The following is a 19728-nucleotide window of genomic DNA, read 5'->3' on the forward strand; positions in this document are numbered from 1 at the left end:
TACACGAAGAGCCACAATAAGACAAATGAAGCAACGTAATCACTGAGGCGTTTTGCTAATAAAAAACACGTATCGTTCATATGCGATTTTACGTAAGGTTGCATAGGATAGACTGAATTTTGTACGCTACCAGGGTGTTCGGTGGATTTTGAAAAAAAAAAATTTATTAATTATTTGGTTGCTATAAGCATGATTTCTGTAGAATATGGCCTATTCGTTTTATTCGTTTAACCGCGAAATCACACTAAGTTTATTATTATTTTTTAATGTGAGACCGCATGCTTAATGCGACACCCATGAAAGGGTCGCGTATGTAACTGAATATGTGCTTCATTCAATACAGACAATATTTAGCGTGCCATTCAAATGACAACAGAAACGAACATACAGGGTGTCCATAGAGAACCATTACAATTTCAATTTTGTTATGAAAGTCAGTTCTCAATATATCTTAACCAGGTTCGTTGCTTTAATTAATCAGTAATTGTTGTAACTTTTCTTCATTTAATACATCTGTGATGGCCAAAACCAGATATGGTATCGATAAATTCCCTTTGCAATTTAAAAAAAAAATAGGACTTAATGTCCGATAGCCATCTGCAAAGGAGGCCATTCAAAATAGCGACTGGGATCCATTCTTTCTAATGTCAACCTGCTGTTTGTATGGACGCCCATTAGTCCACAACTAAAGAGTTCAGTCAAAAAGCGATTGAGACCATAAATACATCCTTATTCCTAACCTGCTGTCTATATGACGGCACAATAGCCCTCTTTATGAAGAATACAATTCAAAATGGCAATTGGGACCACATATCCATCTTTATTCTTAACCTGCTGTCTGTATGGAAGACTAACAGCCTACTACTGAAGAGTTCATTTAAATGGCGATTGAGACCATAAATACATCCCCATTTCTAACCTGCTGTTTATATAGCAGCACAATAGCCCTATTCATGAAGAAGGCCATGGAAAATGCCGATCGGGACCATCCATACTCATCACCATTCATTCTCGTCCGTTTCATATAACTAAATTTTCTGGCGAATTTTTGTACCTAAAGTTTTATATCAAAAAATTAAACAATAAAAATCTACTATCATTCTTAATCTAATCGGATTCAGGCAGGACTATTCCAAATAATGACTTCATTCAAAACTCGAGATTCGAAATACCCTGCAAGCTTCTGTAAATTAATTCTAATCGCTCTTCTTAAACAAACGCTCATTCTGCATGAAGCCCCATGGTGTAGACAAAGTATATTCATTTAAAAGAGAAAATTGTCCAATCCACGAATGCACGAAATCACCGAGGCATCATTACTAATAATAGAAAACAAGAATATTCCGTATGCTAATTGCGTGATTTATACAGTTATATGGGTTAGACTAAACCTTATACGTTGTTTGGTGGATTTGGGAATAACACTGTAATACATATCTTGCTGCTATGAAAATTATTTATGTAGAATAGGGCTTATTGAGTTATCCGTTTACCTCGCAAGTAAGGTAACTTTGCTAGTATTTTTAAAAGTGCCTGGCGTGATGCGATACCCGTGAAAGAAGCGCGATATGTAACTGTATATGTGGCTTTGTTTTCGATATATGCTTTGTTGCTTGCAGTTTTGTACGGTGCCCAGGTCACCTTGGGACCAAAGGATTGTGCGTAATGGTTCGCCGTTTTCCTATAAGTTGGATCATCACTCATGTCATCAGCGCAGTGGTTTGCAAACGGTGGGGTGCGCCCAAAAGTGGAGAGGGGGCTTGAAGCTAAATTTAAGCCTTATTTTGGATATTTACATTAACGTTTCATCCACGTTTTGTAACGTGTTTTTTTGAATAAAAAATACTTTAGCCTTACTATCTGTCATTTGTAGCTTATTGTGAGCTAGATATTTTTGAGATGGGCGGGAGACTTGACAAATTCTAAAAACAAGGCGCAGCTTTAAAAAGATTGAGAACCAATGTGATAGCGTATTACAACAGGGATGGGCAGACTAGAGCCCGTTGAAGCATTTTTTGCGTCGCCTTATCTTGTATGTTCTTTGTGAGAATGTGGTTTTGAAGGAATAGATGTTTGCAAGAATTGAATTTTTAATAACAAATTTTTGGGAAATAGTAACTTCACTTCCATGCTGTAGTTTACCACTGTTGAACGTGACTACTATTTTAATTATTAAAAGTTATCTGTTTTTGAACATTGCAGAGAAATCCTAGCCTTGTCGGTAAATAAACGATGGAAGAAATATTGAAATGCAGCTCTTGTGAAGAGAAATTTGAAACAACTGGGACAAAAGAACCACAGGTGCTTCCATGCCAGCACACATTTTGCAGAGCTTGCATTTCGACACTCATAGGACAAGATAGGTGAAATATTGATTCTTTTTTAAGACTTTTCTTATCACGTTTGTTGTTTGCTTTTTTTTCTTACAATTTTTTTAAAACAAATTTCTCTCATTAGAAAGTCAAAAATTACTGACTCGCCATCCTTCACTGATGAGAATACAGTAGATAACAGGAGCATTTAATTCAGAGTCAACACAAATACCCAATTTATGTTTGCAAATGGAAAGGGAAGATATTGGGGTCGCGTTATAGTAGCCAGGGACATTTTTTTCATCAGAATCGAAGTCGGTGTCGTATTTTCAAATTTGTAGTAGAAATAGAAATCACGAGGCGCAGTTGTCACCACTTCATGGCAGCTCCTGCCACGAACGTACCACGCTGTCTCCTGCCATGATTTTATGGCGCTATTACCGGTATATTTACAAACCTAAACCTGATCCCAAATCCATCTACGGCAGCAAAATTGGTGGTATTCGATTTGCTGTCGTAACTACGGCAGCTAAAACGTCAGTCGCCGTGGGTTTGGTCTTAGCGGCCGTGGTTTGGAAATGCCGCCATGGTTTTGCGGCAGCTCTAGACGCCACAAAATACCTGTCTTGCACTTGGAAATCGCAGTCGAAATTTTGAATTTCACGAAATCGAATTCCAGTGCTTTCATGATAATAATCAAAGTGAAAATTACTACAGAACATCGACAAAATTTTTAAACTTTCCAACCTGTCTATTGAAAGAAAACTAAAAAGGTTTAATTTTTCTCATTTGTCAATATCACTTCAAGTCTTATGGGAATCAAATTTCATCCAAAATTTTTCTGCTTAGTAATTTTTTTCATGGGAACACTTTTTAGTCCTATGGTAACACTTTACTACGTGTGGTTCCTTTAATGTAACGTGGAAACATTTTTTCCTGCTTGTTTGCCGCTTTATCTGCAAACATTATGCTAAGCTGAGGCCATTACCGCTACCAATAGGCGATCTTCGCGTCCATATATTTTAACATTTCTTCCAAGTTTGTCTTTCTTGTTTACAGTACGAAATGCCCATCATGTCAGGAGGTCCATGACTCAATAACTTCCGCTAATCGCAATGCTGTCCGGAACAATTTGACAGTTCTCAGTTTACTTAAGGTGAGATTCTTAAATATATATTTTTGGGCGCTCCGGAAGTGTGTGTACCAATATGGAGTAACTAATTTTGTTTGCCTACTTTACATCAAGTTGTGAAAAAGGACTGAAACCTATGGGCATGTGTTATATTTGCTTGGCTGACACAGACAGTCACCAAACTCGTAATAGAACAAAAATAGGGAAAATCGGAATGAAATTATGGCCAAATCTAACCTGGTACACACACTACGAGAGTAGCTATTTGTGAACACGATACGGACATATAGATCTTTTTGGCTATTGTAAAGACTTCAAATCAAATTTGAAAATACTCATCCAAATAAGCAACACTACCATGGCGGGAATAAGGAGATACAATATATACCCTGTAAAATATATAAATTTTACCCGTGAATTTTTTAGTATAAAATATTACAAAACTGTTTAGAATCCAGAGTTTTTAAAAAGTTTTAGAGAACAAGTATTAAAGAGAACAAGTATTTGCGTTAAACTAAATTTGATTTATTATTTTACAAACAGGAAAATACAACCGTCAATAGAAGAAATGCAAAGCTGGAATTTTTGAAAATTCACATCGCTCATGTGATAATGGCAATCATGATATGCGTGGTCTTTGTGCCAAATTTTAACGTTATGGAATTAAGAAAACCTTCGAATTTTTTGAGTTTCATTATAATGCCCTTTTATCCTGCGATTATATTGAAAAGAGACATGGAAGACATTCCAAAAAATATTATCTTAGATCTAATTCTTTGGGTGAATGCCATTGGCATTGTAACAGTATTAAACGGTATATCACCAGTTATAAAACAGTTAGTAATTCGCTTCTTGAAGGCTCCGGTATGGAAGGTTGGCATGATGGTTATCTGTTTCGCTATTGTTGTGCAGTATTTCCCGTCAAGGACTAAAATTTAAAATATGTTTAGGCATTCGTTTATGTACATTGCAAATACTAATTTAGTGGAATCTAACATTTTATCCATCATTAACAAATTTGCCATTCGACTGAAGGCTTGCATTCACTCAACTTACAGAAATCAGCGCTCCGGGAGTATTTGTACCAAGATGACGCACAAACTGAACAACTCAAACCTACACGTACTATGTTCAGGATGTGCGCTAACTTGGTACCAATACTTCGGGAGCACCAGAAATCTACCAAAATTTGAGAAATTGTATAACGCCAGTTTAACACTCTACTTTATGTTAAATATATATGAAAAAAAAATATTCGTTTTTATTTTTGCTTCATATTGCTGTGCTTCTTATTTTATGGTAATTAAATAATGATTTTTTCAGCATATTATCAGACCAGGTAATTATTTAGTTGAAACGTGTAGGAGTATTTCTTGCTATCGACTAGGTCAAAATATTTCGCGTTATTCATTAGGTCTTATTTTAAGGGGAGGGCTTGTTTTTAAAATTAAGGCTAGGTTTTATTTTTGGGAATCACGGTAGGCTATTACTTTTATTTATTTCGAAACTTTCTGTGGGTATGCAATCTGTCACAGTAGTGAGTAGATTACCGGTATCAGCCGTCACGATGTCGTAGAAACGTAGAATATAGCCATCACGATATCATAAAAACGTGTTCCTATATTCAAAAATTATACAGCGCAATATAGATGAAATATCAGATCTCATAGAAAACCCACTCAAATCTTATGCGGGCATAGTTATGTGAAAGAGGATTGTTGGACTCCTTTCGCTGTAAGGGGTTCACGTAACCGCTGGTCGGTTACCGCTTCCTCCACCATCAAGTCTATGCTTCCGAAAACAAATATCTGAATAACTAATTCCATACACGACATGGACTGGTAACTGGAAGAGAGGCCGTGGTTTGTCATGTGATTGGGCCGTCTTATCGCCTTTACTATCACCCGGGATGTATATCCTATCCTTCATTACTCTGTATATTTGTTCTATCACGCCGTTTGTTTGCATTATAAGCAAGTACGACTCGAAATCTCATCTCCAATTCGCACAAGAGTCAAACATTAACATATCGCGACTAGTGTTTCTGCATCAGCAATACCTCACATAAATACCTGCTCATGTGGACGTGTAGTTGGGCGCATTTGCCATTTGAACGGCATTACCCGTATAGTGTTATTGAGTTACTATTTTAATAACAGCAAGTTAGGAATTGGAAAGGACGCCAATCACCATTCGACCGGGTACTTCTGTCGAGAGATATTGCGTTGGCATATACTCGTAGATGGCAGTTTAGGAATAAGGAAGTATTTATTGCCCCAATCGCCTTTTAAATGAACTTTTCAGTTTGGGACTATTGTGCTGCCACTTAGACATCAGGTTAGAAATAGGGATATATTTATGGCCTCAATTGCTACTTAAATGAACTTTTCAGTTGTGGGCTATTAGGATTCCATACAGACAGCAGGTTAGGAATAAAGATGGATATGTGATCCCAATCGCCATTTAAGTGGCCTTCTTTGTGGAGCGCTATTGGGCTTCCAAATAGACAGCAGGTTAGGAATAGAGATTTTTATGGTATCAATTATCATGTAAATGAACTCTTTAGTTGGGGACTAATGGGCTACTACACAGACAGCTGGTTGGCATTAAAAAGAATGGATTATAGTTGCTATTTTGAATGGCCTCCTTTGCAAAGGGCTTTGGACTGCCAAATAGACAGCTGGTTAGTAATAGGGATGGATATATGGTCGCCTATCACCACTTGGAGCGGTTTGGGATCTAGGATAGATACACAGGGTTTCTGTAGAGTCTTGAATTTTTTTAAATGCGAAGTGGATTTATCGATGCCCTATATTTATTCGGGCCTCACAGATGTATTAAATAAAGTAAAAATATTTAAACACTTACTCATTAAAAAACAACGAACCTGGTTAAGATATATTAAGAATTACCTTCATAACAAAATTGAAGTTGTAAAGGGACTTTATGAACACCCTATATGTTCCTATTAACATTTGAATGGCGCCCTATATAGCGGGCTACCGGGCATCCATGTAAACAGGGTAAATGTAAATGAAGCTACATAAGACTCATCAGATGCGGAGAACGTTCGAGTAGTGCTGGGCATTTCGAATCGAATACTAAATTATTCGAATCGTTTTAGAGCAAAATTTCGAATTGCCCCCATCTTGTTGTTTTTTTTCCGCCAATGGTCCGAGATAAATATCTCAATTTTTTTATTGAAATCATATTTTTTCAACCAATTCTGACATATAACTCTTTTCTGTAGTGAGTTATTGATGAAACATGTTTTTTATTGTGTGTGAACGCTCAGCAATCTGCCTGAGTGATGTATGTTTTCTGTAATTTATGTGTCAGGAGGACCTAATACAATAAGAAAGTTACATCTCCCAAGTATTCGAGATTCGGTTCGATTCAAAGACAATATTCGATTTAATTCTGAAATCATCAGTTATTCGATGATATTGCGGACCAAAACTGGATCGCTTGCCTTTTACACAACTTTATTTCCTTTCTCATTTTAACGTTAAATTATATTTTTTTATTTGATTTTCATTCGGTATTGAAGTGTTGCTCAATTTTATATAAATGTGGAAGGTATCATATTATAAAAACTTGAAAGCATCTATTCTGGGTATTCCCGTAGTATATATATATATGTGAATAATTTCAGGTAAAAATACCGGTACTGCGGGAGTCACTTTGTTAGTCCCCGAACTCGTAATAGAGCTAAAATAAGGAAAATTGGAATCAAGTTATGGCCTAACCCTAACCTGGTACACATATTATGTTCCGGAGTCAGCCATCTTGGTTCACATACTACGGGAGAGCCCTATTTCGCTCAAGCAAATTCACGCTACGTATTCAAAAACTCGTTGATAGCAAACGAGCGTAAATTTCTCACTTTGAAGCAATTTTTGGTAGAATAAATATTTTGTAAAAACGATACTTTTTGTATCAATAATTTAATTTTGTAGCCATAAAAATACTGAGCATTTCCTTGGGTCGAAAGATTTTACAAATTTATTTTTTAAAAAATTTGGGTCGCTTGAAAAAAAGGTTTAAAACCACTGGCTTATACTGTCGTACTCTGGTATAACCTTTATTTGCATAGCTCCGACGAGAAAACTACGTGCTGACGTAACTGACGTAAGACGTTGCAAATACGAGAGAAACAACGCAGAGAAAAACTCTTTACGTTACGTACTAGTATTAGCAGTTTTTACGAAACCTAAACTATGTATTTATTTTAGAATATTACGTATAAATTCTAAGTCTGAGCTTAGCTATGGATGAAATATTAAAGTGTTATTCTTGTGGAACGAAATTTGAAACGACTGGTCCAAAAGAACCACAGGTGCTTCCTTGTCAGCACACATTTTGCAAAGTTTGCATCTTCAAACTCGTAAGAACAGATAGGTAAGACATTGCTTCCTCATTTACATAGCTTATTGGAAAGCTGCCTGATCGTAGCTTTAAGTTTCGCAACTACTAATATTTACTAGTATTCCAAGCAAGGTCACGCGGACCTACCCAGAAGTAAGATAGACTGATCTTTGAGCAAAGTTACACGCACTCACTCAGAAGTAAAGTACACTCATCTTTGAAAAAAGTTACGCGCACTCACTCACAAGTAAACGAGACTCATCTCTGAGCAACCTTACGCACAGTCACTCAGAAAAGTAACGCGGACTCATCTCTGAGCAAAGTTACGGGCACTCACTCAGATGTATTGGAGACTCATCTCAGCAACGTTACGCACAATCACTCAAAAGTAACGCAGACTCATCTCTGAGCAACGTTACGCACAGTCACTCAAAAGTAACGCAGACTCATCTCTGAGCTACGTTAACCACAGTCACTCAGAAGTAACGCAGACTCATCTCTGAGCAACGTTACGAACAGTCACTCAGAAGTAACACAGACTCATTTCTGAGCAACGCTACGCACAGTCACTCAGAAGGTACGCAAAATCATCTCTGAGCAACGTTACGCACAGTCACTCGGAAGTAACGCAGACTCATCTCTTGAGCAACTTTACGAGCACTCACTCAGAAGTAAAAGAGACACATCTCTGAGTAAAGCTACACGCACTCACTCAGAAGTAAGGTAGACTCATCTCTGAGCAAAGTTACGCGCAATCACCCACAAGTAAACGAGACTCATCTCTGACCATAGTTACGGCACTGACTCAGAAGTAAAAGAGACTCATCTCTGAGCAACGTTACGCACAGTCACTCAGAAAAGTAACGCAGACTCATCTCTGAGCAAAGTTAGGGAAACTCACTCAGAAGTAAAAGAGACACATCTCTGAGCAACGTTACGCACAGTCACTCAGAAACGTAACGCAGACTCATCTCTGAGCAAAGTTACGCACAGTCACTCAGAAGTAACGCAGACTCATCTCTGAGCAAAGTTACGGGACCTCACTCAAAAGTAAAAGAGACACATCTCTAAGTAAAGCTACACGCACTCACTCAGAAGTAAGGTAGACTCATCTCTGAAAAAAGTTACGTGCCCCCGTCATTACAATTAGTCATCCCCCCACCCCTGTATGCCATTACAAGGGTATTTACAGTGTTTTAGGTGATGGATTCGTAATTCCACTAGGTTCCAACAATTCGTGTCCCCGGATGGGAACTACTTTTATGGAAGACATTCCAAAAGATTCTGACAACACACACCACTGGTTGTAGATACGATTTTATCGGCCGTTTTTTGTCATTTGTGTCTATATATTCGAGATTTATTAAATTTGATTAAATACTTGTCTTTTTACAGCACGAAATGTCCAACTTGTCGTGAAGTTCATCCCGCCATAACAGCCGCTCGTCGGAATCTTATTCGGACCAATTTGACAATTATCCGTTTACTTGAAGAAGTTCCAGTTCCAGTCCCGGAAGTCCCAGTACAGGTATTTACACTTTAAAAGCTTTGTACAATAGCCAATAACTTTCTCCGTTTACTTCCAAAAGTGATAAAAATGTCATCAAAATTTAGGATACTCAACTTGATGATCGTTTCGAAATATTTCGGCATTGCTCTTTGGTTAACATATACGGAAAATGCATAATATACCATGCACAATATGCATGATACAACAACATAATAACAAGACGATCAATAGGTCCATTTCGTGTTACAATTCCCCTTCCTTTCTTTAAGAAGCAATATGAGGGTCTAAATCGTGTGAATTCTTCTGGTATTTTAGTAATAATTATTATCTTTAATTTTACAAACAGGAAAACGGAACTGTCTACAGAACAAACATAAAGCTGGAAATGTTGAAAATTTACATCGTTTATTTGATAATGACAATTATGATATGTGTGTTGTTGCAGCCAAATTATAACGTGGTGGAATTACAAAAACCGTCTCAAGTGTTGGTATACATGATACTGCCCTTTTACAAATTCATTAGGTGGAAAAATGACATGAAAAACTCGCCAAATATGATTATTTTAGAGCTACTGTCTTGGGTGACTGCCATAGGCTTTGTAACACTATTAAACTTCATATCACCAACTATAAAGCAGTTGGTAATCCGCTTATTGAAAGCACCAGCGTGGAAGGTTGGCTTATTATTACTCTGTTTTGCTATTCTGTTACAGTATTTCCCGTCACAGACTAAGAATTAAAATATGCTATGCATTCGTTTATGTACATTGCATTTATTAATTTAGTGGCTCTAACATTTTATCTATCATAATCTTATTCGACACTTGGCTGAAGGCTTGCATTCACTCAACTGACATAAAACTACCAAAATTTGGGAAATTATGAAACGCCAGTCTAATATTTTACTTTATGTCAAATATATTGAAAAATAAAATATTTTTCTTCAGTTTTCTTTTTGCTTTATATAGCTGGGTTTTTATTTTTATTTTAGTGTAATGAATTAATGATTTTCAGCATATTATCAGACCAGTTAGATATTTCGGGTTCAAATCCCATGCACACCACTTTACCCAGGTTGTGATGATTTGTGTAGGCGATGCAGAACCAGAAAATTTCGCTGATATCGCTGTCTGTACAGTCGAGGATTCACTCCGACCTTTTGGCGGGCAAAAATAAACAAGATGGCGGGGATTCGATATTTTCTCGGAAATTGAAATAATATACTATACCAGGGTGGAGCAAACTTTAATACAGGAGGGCCAGAAACAAATAATTGGGTCAAATCGCGATCCGCACCTTTATTTAACATAGGCTGTCTAGTAGTTGCAGGCACAAAAATGTTGGTTATTGATCCTGGGACATGAGTGGTTTGCAGAAGCTTGCTGTTAAGGCATTAAAAGTCATTGACATAGATAATAAATTGGACCCAGGTGAAGGCTTCGCATTGAAAAGGAATTAAAATTACTCGCACCTACCGAATTGAATTGAAAACTTCTTCTATACAAAATATGAAAAACGACATACAAATAAATTAAAAATGTCGCGTTTTTATTGAAAAAAAAATAGATTATTAATCAATTAATTTAAAAACGTGTAGAAGATATTTCTTGCTATCGACTAGGTCGAAAAATTTCGCGCTATTGACAAGGTCTTATTTTAAGGGGGGGGCTTCTTATTAAAATTAAATTCAGGCTAGGTTCCATTTTCAGGGAAACAAGGTAGAAGGTTAATACTTTTATTTATTTCGAAAATGTCTGGAGGCGTGCAATCTGTCACAGTACACTACCGGTATTAACCGTCACGATGTCATAAAAACATAGAGGACAGCCATCACGATATCATAAAAAGGTGTTCCTATAATTAAAAATTATGCACTGCATTCTAGATGAAATACCAGATCTCACAGAAACCCCGCTCTAATCTCATGTAAGCATAGTTATGTGAGAGAGGATTGCTAGACTCCTTTCGCCGTAGGGGGTTCACGTAACCGATGGTCGGTTACCGCTTCCTCCACCATCAAGTCCATGCTTCCGAAAACAAATAACTGACTAACTAATTCCATACCCGACAAGAACCGATAACCGGAAGAGAGGCCGTGGTTCACCATATGATTAAGCCGTCTTATCGCCTTTCTTCTCCCCAAGGATGTAACAATAATAGGTATATTCTATTCTATCCTTCATTACCTTTGTTACACTGTATATTTGTTTTATTACGCCGTTTGTTTGTTTCATAAGCAAGTACGACTTGAAATCTCATCTCCAATTCGCACAAGAGTCAAACATTAACATATCGCGACTAGTGTTTCTGCATTAGAAAAGACTGGGTTGTCACATAAATACCAGATTATGTGGATGGGTATATGGTCACATCTTCCATTTAAATGGCCTTTTCCGTAGCGTGCTATTATGTTGCTATTTTAAGGACAGATTGGGAATAGGTCCCAATCGCTATTTGAGTGGCCTCCTTTGTAAAGCGCTATTGCACTGCCACTTAGACATCAGGTTAAAAATAGGGATATATTTATGGCCTCAAATGTCATTTAAATGAACTCTTCAGTTGTGAGCTATTAGGCTTCCATACAGACAGCAGGTTAGGAATAGGAATGGATATGTGGTCCCAGTCACTATTTTAATGGCCTCCTCTGTAGAGTGCTATTGGGCTTCCATATAGACATTAAGTCAGGCATAGTGATGTAGTTATGGCCTCAATTGCTACTTAAATGAACTCTTCAGTTGTGGGATATTAGTCTTCCATACAGACAGAAGGTTAGGAATAGGGATGGGTATGTGGTCCCAATCGCCATTTAAGTAGCCTTCTTTGTGGAGCGCTATTGTGCTGCTATATAGACAGCAGGTTAGTAAGAGGGATGTATTTATGATCTCAATTATCATTTAAATGAACTCTTTAGTTGGGGACTAATGGGCTATCTTACAGACAGCAGGTTGATATTAGTAAGAATGGATCCCAATCGCCATTTTTAATTAATGGCCTCCTCTACAGAGGACTATTGGTCTGCCAAATAAACACCTGGTTAGGAATAGGAATGGATATATGGTCGCATATCACCATTTGGAGCGGTTTGGGATCTAGGATAGATACATAGGGTTTTCTGTAGAGTCTTGATTTTTTTTAAAAATGCAAATGGAATTTATCGATACCATATATTGTTTTGTCCCTCACAGATGTAATAAAGGAAGTAAAAATACTTACTTAAAAACAAATTACTGATTAAAAAACAACGAACCTGATTAAGATATATTAAGAACTGACTTCATACCAAAATTGAAATTGTAAAGGGACTACTCTATGGACACCCTATATGTTCCCATTGCCATATGAATGACCCCATATATAGCGGGCTACCGGGCATCCATGTATCCAGGGTAAATGTAAATGAAGCTACATAAGATGTACCCCTATCGCTTATCAGATGCTGAGAACGTTCAAGGCTTTGTATGTATATGATTTCATCTGACAGCAAAGCCTAAGCATTTTGACTCCGACCACAACCCCCGGTTGTATAAACTTTCGACTCCCACTCCACCTACAAGAAAATCAAATTTTGATAACAGATATTTGGTTATGCAATCATTGTAATTGGCCAGTAATTTTCAAACGGCGGGACGCGCCCCACAAGGGGCGTAGACAATTTTTGAGGGAGCGTTAAACTAAAAAAAATGAAAATATTTTTTAGATTTGATCTTGCCCGCCTTATTTTGGATATATATTTACATTCCATCTACATATTTTCAACGTGTTTTTTGAATAAAACATACTTTCGCCTTACTATCTGTTCGTAATTTATTTTCATTATTATTATTGAAGTGGGGCGCGAGACTTGAGAAATTCTAAAATGGTGGAGTGGCTTGAAAAGTTTGGAAACCACTGTAATAGACTAATAATGACTCTCGACATAGCTCCAACGAAAAAACGAGATAACTACGTGCCGACGTAAATGACGTACCACGTTGACGCAAAAACGAGAGAAGCAACGCAGATACACACTCTTTACGTTACGTAATAAATTTGTACGCTTACAACGCGCCACTGCGACTAAGTGTACATCTAGTATTGGCAGATTCCATGAAACCTAAACTATGTATTTTTTTAGAATATTACGTATAAATTCCAAGCCTCGTAGTTAGCTATGGATGAAATATTGAAGTGCTGTTCTTGTGGAACGAAATTTGAAACGACTGGTCCAAAAGAACCACAAGTGCTCCCATGCCAGCACACATTTTGCAAAGTGTGCATCTTTAAACTCGTCAGAACGGATAGGTGAGACATTACTTTCTCATTCATACAGCTTATGAAAAAAGTGCCTGATCGTATCTTCAAGTCTCGCGACTACCAATATTTACTGGTGCCCCAAGAAAGGTCACGCGGACGCACCAAGAAATAATGTAGACTCATCTCTGAGCAAAATTACGCGCACTCACTCAGAAGTAAAAGAGACACATCTCTAAGTAAAGCTACACGCACTCACTCAGAAGTAAGGTAGACTCATCTCTGAGAAAAGTTACGTGCCCCCGTCATTACAATTAGCCATTCCCCCTCCCCTGTTTATCATTACAAGGGTATTTACAATGTTTTAGGTGATAGATTCGTAATTCCATTAGGTTCCAACAATTCGTGTCCCCGGATCGGAACTACTTTTATGGAATACATTTCAAAAGATTCTGACAACACACACCACTGGTTGTATATATCATTCTATCGGCCGTTTTTTGTCATTTGTGTCTATATATTCGAGATTTATTAAATTTGATTAAATACTTGTCTCTTTACAGCACGAAATGTCCAACTTGTCGTGAAGTTCATCCCGCCATAACAGCCGCTAATCGGAATCCTATTCGGACCAATTTGACAATTATCCGTTTACTTGAAGAAGTTCCAGTTTCAGTCTCGGAAGTCCCAGTACAGGTTTCTACAGTTTAAAAACTTTTTGCACAATAGCCAATAACTTTCTTCGTTTACATCTAAATGTGATGAAAATCTCTTCGAAATTCAGGATAATCAACTTGATGATTGTTTTTGACATATTTGGGCATTGCTCTTTGGTTAACATATACGGTATATGCATAATATATTATGCACAATATGCATGATACAACAACATAATAACATAACGATCAATAGGTCCATTTCGTGTCCCCAAAATAGGACAGCTTGTACCAGTACAATTCCTTTGCGGTAAAAGGAAATATGGAGAGTGAAAAAAAGTGTTCTGGCCGATAATTTTAATGTTGAATTATGATCTTTAATTTTAGAAACACGAAAATGGAACTGTCTACAGAACAAACGTAAAGCTGGAAATGTTGAAAATTTACATCGTACATGTGATACTAACATTGACTTATTGCGTGATTGTTTTACCTGATTGTAACTTACGAAAACCGACCTTACTGATCGCCCACATGATAGGCCCCTTTTACCATGTCGTTTTGTGGTTAAAAAACTTGGACCAATCTTCAAAATATATCACTAATGGTTCGATTCATTTAGTAAATGCTATTGGAATTGTAGCCATATTAAATTTTATATTACCAATTATGAAGCAGTTGGCAATCCGTTTCTTGAAAGCACCAGTGTGGAAGGGTTGCTTATTAGTATTCTGTTCTGCTATACTGATACATTATTTCCCGTCACAGACTAAAATTTGAATTACGTTATTCATTCGTTTTTGTACATCGCATATATTAATTTAGAGACATCTAACATTTTATCTATCATTAACTTATCCGACACTTAGCTGAGGACTTTTCATTCGTTCAATTGATAGAAATCTACCCTGATTTGAGAAATTGTGAAACTCCAGTACGGTATTGTAGTTTTTGACAAATTGTTTGAATCTAATTCTCATTATTGTTTTATTTTTGCCTTATATATGTGTGCTCTATATTTTAGTGGAATGAATTAATATTTCATTTATTACATGGGTTTGCAACCTTTAATTCAGGAAAGCCAGATACAAATAACTGGGTGAAACCGAGGGTCGCACCATTATTTAACATAGGCTTTCTAGTTGTTGCAGACAAAGGCTAGTTGCATTGTAACGTCCTAGGCATACATAAGACCTATTAAATATTTCTGGTTCAATTCTGGATTTTTAATCATTGTCCGAGTTTTTGTCTCCTCCTGATTTTGCAATTAACCTTGTCAATTATTTTGTCGCCTGTCGCTTCATTTAACGTGGTAAGCTCAGCTCAACCGAAATGTCACAGCTCCATGACTCCACACACTGAGTTAGGTGGTGGCATGCGGTTTGGACCTGATATATTTAACCTGCGACGACAAAAAGTTAAGTCAAACAATCTAACCACTAATATACTAATGCACAAATTCAAGAATATATTATGATATTTCAAGCGTTGTAATTAGAAAATTACGCAATACGACCTGAATCATTTGAATATCTCTACCGTCTGCTAGTGGCGTTATATCTACTATTACGTCATAATCCAATGTGTCACAATGAAGACTTTCAATAATATTTTGCATGTTGCTAGATTGAATGGAGTAATTTATTTTGCATCAGTTAATCGATAATATTTTAAGGAATAGCATACATATAAAAATATATCTGATTTTGAAACTTTAAATTTCTATTGTACGTAACATATTTCTAACATTAACATAAACTGTGTTAATTTTATCCTGAATATATGTTCCAAATCGTGTGTAATATGGCATCTATATTCTTTATATTATCAACTCAGTCAGGCAGCCATTATTTCTCTGTTTCGGCAGTTAGTAAGGTTGGATATTTTTTTGATTACTTCGTCCACATGCAAACATTAGAAGTCACAGGTCGTGAAAAAGTACATGAGTGTCATGTGAGTTAGCTTTTATTTGATATTTCGCTGAATATGGTGACTGCGCTGCGCTTATTCGCTGTGTTAAATTAGTACCGGTGCAATGGACCTTTCCCCGAGTGCAGTTCATGTATTCTGTGGCGTCTGCAGCTGCCGCAAAACCAAGGCGGTATTTCCATAGCATGGCCGCTACTGCCAAACCTATTGCGACTGACTTTTTAGCTGCCACAAACCAATGACGAGCTGCCGTTACCGCGGCAGCAAATTGAAAACCAATGGCAGGTAAAAATTTTGCTGCCGTAACCACGGCAGGTGGGCCGTAAAGACAGAGCTGTCCCTTATGGTGACAAATATTGGGTAAATTGGAACGTTTTTCTTGTGGATACAGTTTTGACGGACTTTGGGTTAGGTTAAGTTTAAGTAGATATAATTCCGCATGATCAAATAAAATCTGGTACATTAATTTATGAATATACCGTTAATACCGATTACTGAAGACTGAACAGCGCTACAAAACCATGGCAAGAGCTGCCGCAGTTCGTTCGTGGCAGGAGCTACCATAAAGTGGTGACGGTGAGAACTGCGCCTCCCTTTCCCCGAACATCGACTTCCTTGTTTATTTCATGACATTGACCAATCAGCAAGATGCAAAAAGTGTCGTAACAATGCCCCATTTTGGCATCCGCTCAGACACTTTTATTACTCAGACAGATTGTCAAGCGTGATCGTAAACATTTCCTCGTTTTGGCGTTTTTGAATTCTATTCGTTAGTTTTCAGTTGAGTTTCGGAAATTTAAATATAAATCAGTCTTCTTAGGAGTTCTAATTTAATTGCAGTAATAAAAAATTAGTGTAGAATAGCTGTGATAGACTAGGCTTGAATTATTTACCGGTACTTTTAAAAAACAAATTGTTGTATGCGATGAATCATAATGATGGTTTGAAACATATACTCCATTTGACAGGCCCCAACTCGCGAAACCACTCTCAAAATAAGCCCCGAAAATTTTGCAATGGTTAGGTATAGGAAGAATTTTTCGGGGATCAAAGGTCGGGGAAAGGTCCATGGTACGAGTAGGTCTATCCCAACGGTTCTCAAACGGTTGGGCGTGCCTCCCCAAGTGGTGCGTAGACAATTTTTGAGCCGGCGTGAAGTTAATTAATAATATAAATATTTGTCAGATTTGATCTTATTTTGGTTTCATTCACGTAATTTCCATTTCGCCATATTGGCTATTTTGTAGCTTAATGTAAGCTAGTTATTTTTGCGGTGGGGCGCGAAACTTAGAATATTATAAAAAGAGGCCCGACTTATAAAGTTTGAAAACCACTGGTCTATCCAGTCAACTATAGTAAAATAGTCTACGATTCGAGTTGAACCCCAAAAATAGCAACATCCGCGACCTTAGAATAACATTTTTGTATTTATCCCGAGGAGAACAAAGAAATAGGCATCTTCTCGTCTAGTTATCAGTCCATGTCGTGTATGGGATTAGTTAACAGGTTGTTTGCAATGCATAGACTTGATGGTGGGGGAAGCCGTAACTGATCAGCGGTTACGTGAACCAACCCTACAATGGCGAGAAGTTCAGCCAGCCATCCTCGCATATAATTATTTTTCGCGGTATGCGGAATCTGCGCGCGATACTTAGAGGTGAGATGGCAAACACATACCTAATACGTTACCTGTTATTACTCTTACCTGCCACGCCGAGGTGAATTTCGCCAGTAATTTAGTATTAATGATTACCAGACGTCATTATTTAGTCTAATTTGTACCGGGTACCGCGGTAATTTAGTGCCCACATCGGGACCCCAAGCAGCGAAGTACTGGTAAAAAACGGGCACTTCATAAGTGTGTGTACCAATAGGGAGGTATCTAATTTTGTTCGACTTTACATCAAGTTGTGTAAAGAGACTGAAACCTGTGGGAAGGGGGTATATTCACTTGGTTAACACAGAACATCCCCGAACTCGTAAAAGGACTAAAATAAGAAAACTCGGAATAAAATTTGGACTAACTCTAACCGGGTGCACATACTACGAGAGTACCAGTAAAATACGCACAGGTTGGTATGAATAATATTTCTGAGGCAGATACTTTTTTATTCTGAGTGGGTTCGCGTGATCTTACTATAAGAAATTTTAGAAAGATAGGTCTACGGCTTGTGTGGTTTTGATGGGAAAATACGCTCAAACTGCAGTTCGAGTCAAGGCGTTACGTTTCATTTTAATTTAATCGCATTATATAATACCTGACTACATTGAAGATTACATTTTTGAGCATCATGCTGGCAAGAGAAGTCAAGAGCACAGGCAAGCAAAGACTCTCATACATCGGTGAAATGATGGGAAATCTATGTTAAATAACGTAATTATTCAGAACTCAGTACCTACGTCTACTGCAGATAAAAGCGCACAAAACTGTGGATTCTGTGAAAATATACTCGCTGTGATAATATTTGGCAACATTACATTTTTTGCAAATGCGTTGTGCCTTTTAATTTATTTAACTAGTCCCTTGTTATTCTTCCATTAAACGTGGTGTTTAAATTACTAATGTATTATTATTATTTAGACCTCTTTGTGCTTCACGAGGTATTCCCGAAGTATGTGAACCAAGATGACGGACACGGGAACGTAGTATGTATACCAGGTTAGGTTTAGGCCGTAATTTCAGGTACAAATACTACTGGAGTCAGTTGGCTGTTCCCCGAACTCGTGTTAGAACTAAAAAAGAAAAATTGGAATAAGATTATGTCCTAACTCCAACCTGGTACACATACTACGTTCTGGTGTCCGCCATCTTGGTTCACATACTTCGGGAGTATCCTTCACGAAGTCTTATCTGTTTACATCAGTTATTTGTGCGACACTTAGTTTTATACTGTGTGTTTAGGTGGAAATGAGTCGATAATAGCCTAGTTGTTAAATAAGAGTGGTCTGCTGATCTATTACGTTGCCACAAACACGAATACAAACAAGTGTGACTGCGAACGGAGGTACAAAATTTTCGGTCTCAGATCAAAAAGCATTTCGACTCCGACTCCGCAAAAAAAAAAATTGACTTTTCGGGAGTTGAAAAACACGTTATGGGTCCAATATTAATAAAAACATGCGAAACTCCGAATTCATAGTCCTGGTAAACACTTCAGTATAAATGGTATCAATCTCATCCGCAAAGTGTCAGTAATGAGCATTGATTTTTTTTAAGAAAATTTGAGAGATTTTTAACAGCGATTGCTTGCAAGAGCCTCTGAAGCATCTTTTTCGCGCCAGATTTGTTGTATTTGGGTGAAAAAAATCTGTAAACATTTGCAATATCAAAGGTTTTGGCATCGGTCGTTGAAAACATTGCTGCCTACGTCGGGGTTTCTCAATCTTTCGTTGTTATGGAGCCCCTGAGGAGGTAGACTTTTAGTTACGGAGCCCACAATAGATTTATAAAAAATATAAACAAAAAAACACATTGTTACTTACCGATTAATGTTTATGAGTAAATTAAAATTACTTTATTCATTGGCTTGGATGTATTTACCGCTGTCAATATTTATTATTGCCGTTATTGCTTCTTTTAAAAGTTACA

The 19728-nt window shown here is 37.3% G+C and overlaps 1 protein-coding gene and 1 long non-coding RNA gene across 2 annotated transcripts; both read left to right on the forward strand.

Annotated features, from left to right (window-relative positions):
- Positions 1-2207: 2207 nt before the first annotated feature.
- Positions 2208-4473, forward strand: LOC120335053 (uncharacterized). Its single transcript, XM_039402556.2, has 3 exons — positions 2208-2363; positions 3372-3468; positions 3988-4473. Exons 1-3 carry the CDS (start codon positions 2233-2235, stop codon positions 4381-4383), a joined length of 624 nt encoding a protein of 207 aa, XP_039258490.2. The 5' UTR covers positions 2208-2232; the 3' UTR covers positions 4384-4473.
- A 3210-nt stretch (positions 4474-7683) lies between these two features.
- LOC120334794 (uncharacterized) lies at positions 7684-10140 on the forward strand. Its single transcript, XR_013476706.1, has 3 exons — positions 7684-7845; positions 9208-9334; positions 9669-10140. It is a non-coding gene; the product is annotated as an uncharacterized LOC120334794 (long non-coding RNA).
- Positions 10141-19728: the final 9588 nt, after the last annotated feature.

The sequence above is a fragment of the Styela clava genome, chromosome 1, assembly GCF_964204865.1.
Source record: "Styela clava chromosome 1, kaStyClav1.hap1.2, whole genome shotgun sequence".
Lineage (NCBI taxonomy): Eukaryota > Metazoa > Chordata > Ascidiacea > Stolidobranchia > Styelidae > Styela > Styela clava.